The 9,683-nt window shown below is 44.0% G+C and overlaps 1 protein-coding gene across 1 annotated transcript in view; it reads left to right on the forward strand.

The window, feature by feature from the left end:
• Positions 1 to 9,683, forward strand: part of FRAS1 (Fraser extracellular matrix complex subunit 1) — a 535,710-nt gene that overhangs the window by 512,483 nt on the left and 13,544 nt on the right. The window contains exons 70-71 of the mRNA XM_010845896.1: positions 2,097 to 2,213; positions 8,800 to 8,966. Of these exons, the coding sequence (XP_010844198.1) occupies positions 2,097 to 2,213; positions 8,800 to 8,966 (284 nt within the window). The remainder of the gene's footprint in view (positions 1 to 2,096; positions 2,214 to 8,799; positions 8,967 to 9,683) is intronic.

The raw sequence follows: 9,683 nt of genomic DNA on the forward strand, positions 1-9,683 counted from the left end.
TTTTGGTGGCTGAAATGGAGTGGATGAAGAGGGGAACAAGAGACAGGGTCGTCTGCTGTGGAGCCTTGAAGGCCAGTGTGAGGACTTTTTCACTCTAGTGCAACAGGAGCCACTACAGGTTCGAGGGGAGGAACAACAGGATCTGGCCTTTTTGTTTTTGTTTTAATTGGAATATAGTAGTTTTACAATGTTGGATTAGTTTCTGCTGTACAGCAAAGTGAACCAGCCACACCTATACATATATCCCTTCTTCCTTGGATTTCCTTCCCATTTAACCCATCTCCCCCACTTAAAAATGGGTTTAACCCATTTCCCATCTGCCACAGAACACTGAGTAGAGTTCCCTGAGCTATACAGTAGGTTCTCATTAGTTATCTATTTTATATGTAGTATCAGTAGTATATATATATCAATCCCAATCTCCCAATTCATCCCATCCCATCCCTATCTTCCCTTGTTATCCATATATTTATTTTCTACATCTGTGTCTCTATTTCTACTTTGCAATGGCCTGACTTTTGGAAAGCAGGAGTCAGGCATGGACAGTTCTGCCTAATTAAGTATTCCTATTAAGAGCTACTATTCACATTACACAGGTCAATTTTTGTGTAAGTCAGAGATAGTATACAAGATCTCATTTCCGGCTGGTTCCAGCTTTGGAGGAAGATAAGAATTGAGTGAAAAAACTGCAGACATGTAGACCTACAGGCATACAAACTTCCAGGGCACAAAGGGGCTTAGAAACCAAGCCCTGAAAGTTTGCCTGGTTTGTCTAAAATTGTACAGCCATGGCAGAAGCAAAGCAATGGCAGAGTTAGGCTGTCTCCCCATTTCCAGCCTGGGCCATCTCACTAAACTGACCCCAGGCTGTGTCCTGAAAGTTGTATTTACTTATTTATTTATTAAGTGTAAGTGTTAGTCGCTTAGTCGTGTCCAACTCTTTGCGACCCCGTGGACTGTAGCCTGCTGGGCTCCTCTGCCCATGGAATTCTTCAGGCAAGAATACTGGAGTGGGTAACCAATCTCTTCTCCAGGGAATCTTCCTGACCCAGGGACCGAACCCAGGTCTCCTGCATTGCAGGCAGATTCTTTACTGCCTGAATCACCAGGGAAGTTGGCTATTTATTTATTTACTAAATCTTTGCTATCACTTTACTAATAAACAGACACAAATAATGCCGAAGAAATGGTCAAAGAAGGAACATGGAGAAAGTGAGGACTAATCACAAATCATGCTAGTTAGAATTAAGATTCACAGCCCTGAGCTCCTCATTCAATAGGTGGCAGCCTCCCAAGGCCCTTGAAGAATCTTCCTGCCACTTCTGGCTGTCTGGCTGCCTTTCAGGCAGCCTGCTAGGGGCTGGGCTGCTGGATGACAAGTGTGGGAAATGAAGTAGGTGAGGGCTACCAAGGCTCTGTACTCTCAGGGTCACGACCTACAGAATCTCATGCCTCACTGTAAACGTAGAAATTCCCAGCAAGTCATCTCCCATGAAAAGTGATCCTGTTCTTCAACTTCATTTAAAGGATGAGAGTTTGGGAGAGAAGTCCTGAAACTGAATGCTAATGAAGTGGGGGTGGCAGCCGTCTCTGGAGTGGGGTTAGCTAACCCGCAGACCTTCACTACCTTTTCAATCAGAGCAGCAGCAGCTGCTGGCTCGGTCACATCTCAGTAAACAAAGTTTTTGCTGTCCAGAACGTGTAACAGGGTGTCAGTCAGCAAGAAACACTAAACAGACGTCAAGTCAGTTTCACGGGGGTGTAAAAAAGGATGTGGCCAGGTCTGTTTTGCCCTCATTGGAGCCTTTTAGATTTTTATCAACAGTGTGCCTTTCTCAGCATTTCTCATGGAAAGGGCTTGAATAAATGAAAAGAACTGTATTTAACACCTCTGGCTAGTACTCTGAAGTGTGTTAGAACAATCACAAGTGTGATGAATTCCTGAAAATCGTGTCTGCAGACTCCTGAAGTTCTTGGTTGGATGCTGAGCACAAGTATCATCTGAAAACTTGTCTACTGAAGTCAGGGTATTTCTGGATAAGTAAGTAATCTCTAAATCCATCTCTCTAACCGCAATCTTGCCTGCCTGTTTCCAGGAAGGATTACTCCGGGGAGTACACCATCTACCTGATCCCTTGCACAGTGCAACCCACGCAGCCATGGGTGGACCCAGGAGAAAAGCCTCTGGCCTGCACCGCACACGCCCCAGAGAGGTAAGGAGAGAGGATTGATCCTCACTATTTGTGAACTTAACTACTCACTGACATTTATTTGTGACCCCGAATCCAATTTTCGTGGTGCTATCCTGATCATTCCCTGACCAGCAGAGTGATGAAATAGCGGTCATCGGAGCCAGATTCCCAGCTCAGACTTCTCATCCTGTGAACAAGTGTCCCTTTTACAGTCCATTTGCTGCCAGGTTTTTCAAATTTTTGTTCCTCGCATTGGTGGTTTTGCTGTTTAAAATGGCTCCCCAGCAGAGCGCCGAAGGGCTCCCTCGTTTCCTGCATACAAGAAGGCGGTGATGAGCCAAATGGAGTGTTAGATGAGCTTCATTCCATCATGAACTTCAGGAATCAACAGTATATATCAAGTAAGGTGTCTTTAGACAGAAACACGCATAAAACAGAGTTAGGTATTGATCACTGATGAAAATGTTGACAGCAGAGGCTGCAGGAACTTGACCCCTGATTTCCCCCCAGGGGCAGCTGTTCACAATTCATTCATTCCATGTTCATTGCAGCTTTATAGAATGTAACTACCATGAATAATAAGAATAAAACTGTCCATCAGCCCATCCCCACCTCTGACCTGAGCCTGTCCTCATTGTGCCGATGTTCATTCATTCGGCCCGTATTTATTCAGCTCTTATGGTGTCCTTGGCTCTAGTCTCAGCATGGAGACTCTAGCAGAGGACTTAAAGTCACTGCTGCTCTCAAGCAGTTCCTATAGAATAGTGCCACCTTTCTAGGAGCTAAGCAGAGTGACTGGAAAACGTTTCAGAGAGAACGCATTGCAAACAGAATCTGACATTTATCATTAAGAGAAGATGAATTGGAAAGTGACTTTCAAATTAAGAGTCTGAGACTTGGCCATTGGATTTGGCCACGCAGAATTCGTCCATAATCTTGATACAGGTTAGGTTCAGTGGACTGAGGAGGATGAGGCCTGATTAGAGTGGGTTCAAGAGAGAGAGGCAAGAACGTGGAGATAAAAGGGACAAAGCGATGCTGCAGGAGTTTTGTTATAAAAGGTTTCAGATAGAGGAGCATTAGTGGAGATGAAGGATCGAAGGAGGTTTTGTGTGTGTGTGTTTTAGGTGCAAAATATTTCAGGATGTTTGTGTGCTGGTGAGAATAGCCCTATTGGTCTGTTGGGGGAAACAGACAATGCAGTGGAAGAGGGAAGATGTGCAGAGCTGAGTCCTCCAGTGGAACAGGGAACAGACCCAGCCATGCGGGGATGGGCCAGCCTTAGCCAGAAGCACAGACACTTCATCCACTCAGAAAGGAAGGCAGGCACAGTCTATGCATACAGGTGAAGGGAGAATTAGGAGGTTGGGAGGGTAAGGATGACCAAGGAGACCTCTGATTGAGTCTGTTTTCTCCATGAAATGAGAAGTCAAGCACAGCTGGAAGTAAGGACCAGTGAGGTTTGAGAAGAGAGGAGGAAGTGAAATAGAGTCATCTCTGAGAGTGGAAAGTAAGTATGGTAGAGAGTTACTGACAGCAGATCAGCAGTGCTGAGAGCCCTATTGAAATTTTTTTTTTTTTCAAAAAAACATTTACTTATTAATTTGTTGGCTATGTTGGGTCATAGTTGCAGCTCAGGGGATCTTTCGTTTCAGAGCACGGACTTCTCTCTAGTTGTGGCATGTGGACTTAGTTGCCTGGAGTAACGTAGGATTCCCCGACCAGGGATCGAACCTGCGTCCCCTGCATTGGGAGGTAGATTCTTAACCACTGGACCACCAGGGAAGTCCCTGAATTGTCTTTAAATTACCATTAAATTACTTATTAATGTAAGATGACTAGTATGTGTTTAAAGCACATACAATTTGATCAATTTTGACATATATGTACTTGTGAAATATCACCACAATTAAGATGGTGGTGATGTCCATTTTCTTTAAAAGTTTCCTCATGATCCTTTGGTATCCCCCGTTCCATCTCCTCCCCACACCCAACCCCCTTGGTATCTACTGATCCTTCTGTCGTTACAGATTAGCTTGCAATTTATACTAATTTATATAAGTGACATCATACAATACGAATTCTTTTTCTCTGACTTCTCTTGTTCGACATGGTTATTTTGACTCAGTCATGGTGGTTGTGTTATCAGTAGCTTGTTCCTGTTGCTGCTGAGCTGTATGCCATGGTGTGCACACACTATAGTTCATTTATCAAATCAGTTCATTGATGGACATTTAGATTATTTCCAGTTTGGGCTGTTATAAATAAAGTTGCTATAAGCTTACATAGATAAGCCTTTCTATGGACACATGCTCCCTGTTTTCTTGTGTAAATGCCTAGGAGTGGAGTGGCTGGATTCTATGGTATGTTTAACTTCTTAGGAAACTGGCACACTGTTTTCCAAAGTGTTTATAAATGTGTAACTGTGTGTGTATCCCCACCATGAGTGTGTCAGTTTTCCAGGTCTTCTGCATCCTGGTAAATGTGGCTGCAGAGAGCCTGGTGTGGTTGAAGAATTAATGAGTGGGATTAAAAGAGGTGAGCTGGAAAGATAAGAAGTGGTAGGTAGAGAGTGAGACGTGTGAAAGCAAGGTTTTATGGAGGAGGTGCCTAGTAGGATGGTGGAGCATAGATAGCTACAGTGGAGAGGAGCACATGCTCTTTGGAGTTGAAGACATCAAGGAACTGAGAAGTTAGTGGGGTGGATGTTTCATCCATTGAAATCATTGAGACTGAGGGGAGGAATGATACAGGAGAGCCTGTAGTCAGTCAAGTGTGGGAGGGACGGTGACCAGAAAAATAGTGGCTGGCTGCAGTAAGGAAGAACAGAGGGCAAACTGTCTGAAGAGATATGCTGGGGAATTTTTTATTCATGTAATCAATTTTTATTTTATTTATTTACTTCTTATTTTATCCTTTTGGCTGTGCTGGAAGGCCTGTAGAATCTTAGTTCCCCAGCTAGTGCCCCCTGCATTGGAAGCACAGAGGCTTAAGTACTGGACCACCAGGGAAGTCCCTGTAATAAATTTTTTTTAAATTATGAAATGTTTTAATACCCAGAAGACCAAACATCATGGATATATAAAACCTCAAGAACATTACCTAGTAAGAATTATAACTGCAATGAATGGGGTATCCCTTGCACTATGATCCTGATGCTAAGTGAATAATAGTAAATACCAGTGGTATTAGTGTCCGTGTATGGAGTGCAAGGAGATCCAACCAGTCCATTCTAAAGGAGATCAGCCCTGGGATTTCTTTGGAAGGAATGATGCTAAAGCTGAAACTCCAGTACTTTGGCCACCTCATGCGAAGAGTTGACTCATTGGAAAAGACTCTGATGCTGGGAGGGATTAGGGGCAAGAGGAGAAGGGGACGACAGAGGATGAGATGGCTGGATGGCATCACTGACTCGATGGACATGAGTCTGAGTGAACTCCGGGAGTTGGTGATGAACAGGGAGGCCTGGCATGCTGCGATTCATGGGGTCGCAAAGAGTCCGACATGACTGAGCGACTGATCTGATCTGATGGAGTGCAGACTATGTGCTGGGCTCTGTACTAAGTTCTTTTTTAAATTTATTTATTGATTTATTTTAATTTGAGGCTAATTACTTTACAACATTGTAAGTTCAAGACTCATTACAGTGATCGCCCTCAAGATTGTTTACTGTATTTCCACTTAATAACTAATGGAACTGGGAGTCGGAAAAAAAAAATAAGAAAACATTCCTGATACCTTTTAAATACCTTCAATGCACCTTTCAGTTGTACTCTCCCCTAAGAGTGCACTAAGAGTACACTAAGCTCTCCACTAAGTTAACCACTAGCCTGGTATTTGTACTTATCATCCCTTGTTTTGGGTTTCGCTTGTGGCTCAGATGGCAAAGTGTCTGCCTGCAATGCAGAAGACCCGGGTTCAATCCCTGGGTCAGGAAGATCCCCCGGAGAAGGAAATGGCAACCCACTCCAGTAGTCTTGCCTGGAAAATCCTATGGACAGAGGAGCCTGGTAGACTACAGTCCATGGGGTCACAAACAGCTGGACATGACTGGGCGACTTCACTTATCCCTTGTTTTGGCTTATGGTTCACCTCATATTTAGGTCTTCCCTATAGCTCAAACAGTAAAGAATCTGCCTGCAATGCAGGAGACCTGGATTCTATCCCTGGGTCAGGAAGATCCTCTGGAGAAGGGAATGGCAATCCACTCCAGTATTCTTGCCTGGAGAATCCCACGGACAGGGGAGCCTGGTGGGCTACAGTCCGTGGGATAGCAAAGAGTAGGACACGACTGAGCAACTAACACTACTACTACCTACCTCATATTTACTTCTACCTGGTTTTGCATATTTTTGAACTTTATATAAAATTTTCAGACTGCGTGAATTCTCTCTGTGGCTTTTTTTTCCCTCTCAGTGAATCGTTCGTTGATTCATAAGTGAAATCAGCACAAATGTTGATCCATGTAGCTGCTGTTTGTCTTTCACTGCGTTAAGGTAGTCTCCATAGGAATTGCCCCCGATTTATTTGACCACTCTGGTTTATAATCCCAGATTATCTCTGTTACTCCATGTGTCTCGATGTGTCTCTCTTAGTTAACATGTGTGAGAAGTTTCTCCAGGGTAGGTGCTGGATTTTTTTTTTTTTTTTTTAGAAGAGAGAGGAATGATGGTTTGAAATGGCAAAAAGGAGCAAAAAAATCATTAGCCCCACTTCTAGTCCTGGAGTTGGTGAATGTGGAAGTCTGCAGGTGAAGAGTATTGTTGGGTATATTGAGGCATTGGGGTTGGATGTCCTTGTCTTACATCAGGGAGATCCTTACCTGTGGGTTCCCCATTATTCCCAGGGTGAGCCTCCTTAGGCCTAACTGTACATTTGATCATCTCCACATCTTTTGATATGGCTTAGTATGTATGCAATAGGACTCCAAGACATACACAAATATCTAGTCTGACTCAGGAAATTCAGACTTAATTCAAAAGAATTGTGTCTCCTGTTATGCCCATTTTTGTGAGGTCATTATAACCTTATAAATTATGATTATCATCATTTCAGTCTGATTATTCATCCTTTTTAATCAGTAAATATTTATCCCATGTCTTATGGCCTGGCACTGTGTAGATTCTGGTAATACCAGTATCAACCTATTTCCCTGAGTCAGGTAAATGAAGTCTTGGTACAATGAATAGTTATATCAAAGCTGTTAAAACAGGGTCAGCCCTGCTTTGTGTGGGTTTCTCCTGTACCCCAAACTCCTTCCACACCTCAGCCCTCTCAAATCTCTGCCCAGAGCAGTTCAATTAAAAGTAAGGAATGGTCAGACAGACTAGTTGGAAGAATAAAGCATTGAAATTGCCACTTGTGCATTGTTCAGTCGTTGTTCAGTCACTAAGTGGAGTCTGATTCTTTGCTACTCCATGAACTGCAGTATACCAGGCTTTCCTGTCCTTCACTATCTCCCAGAGTTTGTTCAAACTTGTGTCCATTCAGTCAGCGATGCCATCCAACCACCTCATCCTCTTGTGCATTGTTCTTTAACAAATATATGTGTTAGGAACTTGGCTAGCATCAAAGGTACAGTGGTGAGCGGATAGATGTGGGCTTTGACTCTATGGAAATTGTAATGGGTGAATCAGACTTTGATCACACATTTAAATAGAATAGCAAGCCACAATAAGTACTATGAAAAAAAAAAAAAAACTGCACAGTGGATTGAGAACAAATAATAAGAGATCTGACCCAGCCTGGGAGGGAAGAGAAAGAAGGTAAGCTTCCTAGAAAAAGTAGTGTTTGAGATCTGAACAGTAAGAGTTCTCTAGGCAACGGGTGGTAGCAGACAAGGAGGGAGCATTCCAGTAGAAGGTTTGTCAAGGTCAAAGTCAGAAAACTAAATTCTTTACCACTAATCTCAATTTGAACCTCAGGGCATTCCAGAATGAGAGGGCCAGGAAAAGCAGAGTGTAGAAGAGTCTAAAGACCAATTAGATTATTCCTGCTCCAAAGGGCTGATGAACCTCATAAGAACTTGAACTAAATGAAGTCTCTCGCCTGTCAGTTCAGTTCAGTTCAGTCTCTCAGTTGCGTCCCATTCTCCAACCCCATGACTGCAGCATGCAGGCCTCTGTCCATCACCAGCTCCCAGAGCTCACTCAAACTCATGTCCATTGAGTCAGTGATGCCATCCAACCATCTCATCCTCTGTCGTCCCCTTCTCCTCCTGCCTTCAATCTTCCCCAGCATCAGGGTCTTTTCAGATGAGTCAGTTCTTCGTGTCAGGTGGCCACAGTATTGGAGTTTCAGCTTCAGTGTCAGTCCTTCCAATGAATATTCAGGACTCCTTTAGGATGTCCTGAATATGATATTATTCCTGATCTCCTTTAGGATGGACTGGTTGGATCTCCTTACAGTCCAAGGGACTCTCAAGAGTCTTCTCCAACACCACAGTTCAGAAGCATCAATTCTTCGCCTCTTGCCTTATACCCATCTCTGTATTCACCAAATGTTTTAGCACCTACAGCAAAATGCAGGGTGGGAACAGGAGGGCAGCCCAAAGGACTGATGAAAAATCAATCCTACTCTCAAGGAGCTCTTGTTTTTCTGCATTTAGATTCCTGATACCCATCGCATTCCAGCAGACCAACCGCCCTGTCCCTGTTGTGTATTCGCTCAATACTGAATTTCAGCTCTGCAACAATGAGAAGGTGTTCCTAATGGACCCCAACACTTCTGATATGTCACTGGCAGAAATGGATTACAAAGGAGCCTTCTCGAAAGGTAAGTGTTCCCTTCACCCAAAGACAGGGACTCAAATGGACTTGAGAAGCTATTGGATAGGTCTCCTAGCATCTCTGCCTGTCGGCTTTCAGTCAGCTCTCCAGGGAAGAGTCCCCTAGGGCTGGTTCCAGGGCAGCCAGGGTTTAGTCAAGGAATAGACTCATATTCTTCCTTCAGGTTATTTCAAAATAAGATCATATTCTTTGTGCTATAATGGTCAGCGATGTGATGAGCGTGAAAGTGCTGATGAGTAGTAAGAACACAGGGGCTTCCAGCCAAATTCTAATGCATTGTCTAACTTTGGGTGAATTGCTTCATCTCTCGGTTCCTGAGATTGCAATATGACTGCCTGCTGCTGCTGCTGCTAAGTCGCTTCAGTCATGTCCGACTCTGTGCGACCCCATAGACGGCAGCCCATCAGGCTCCCCCGTCCCTGGGATTCTCAAGGCAAGAACACTGGAGTGAGTTGCCATTTCCTTCTCCAATACAAGAAAGTGAAGAGTGAAAGTGAAGTCACTCAGTCGTGTCCGAGTCTTAGTGACCCCATGGACTGCAGCCCACCAGGCTCCTCCGTCCATGGGATTTTCCAGGCAAGAGTACTGGAGTGGGGTGCCATTGCCTTCTCCATATGACTGCCTGCCAGCCTCAAAACTACACCAAATGTCCATGTCTTCTTCAGCAGGCTTTCTCTACTTGAAATGGTTCCTTTGCCCTCTC

The sequence above is a fragment of the Bison bison genome, unplaced genomic scaffold (assembly GCF_000754665.1).
Source record: "Bison bison bison isolate TAMUID 2011002044 unplaced genomic scaffold, Bison_UMD1.0 scf7180017864228, whole genome shotgun sequence".
NCBI lineage: Eukaryota > Metazoa > Chordata > Mammalia > Artiodactyla > Bovidae > Bison > Bison bison.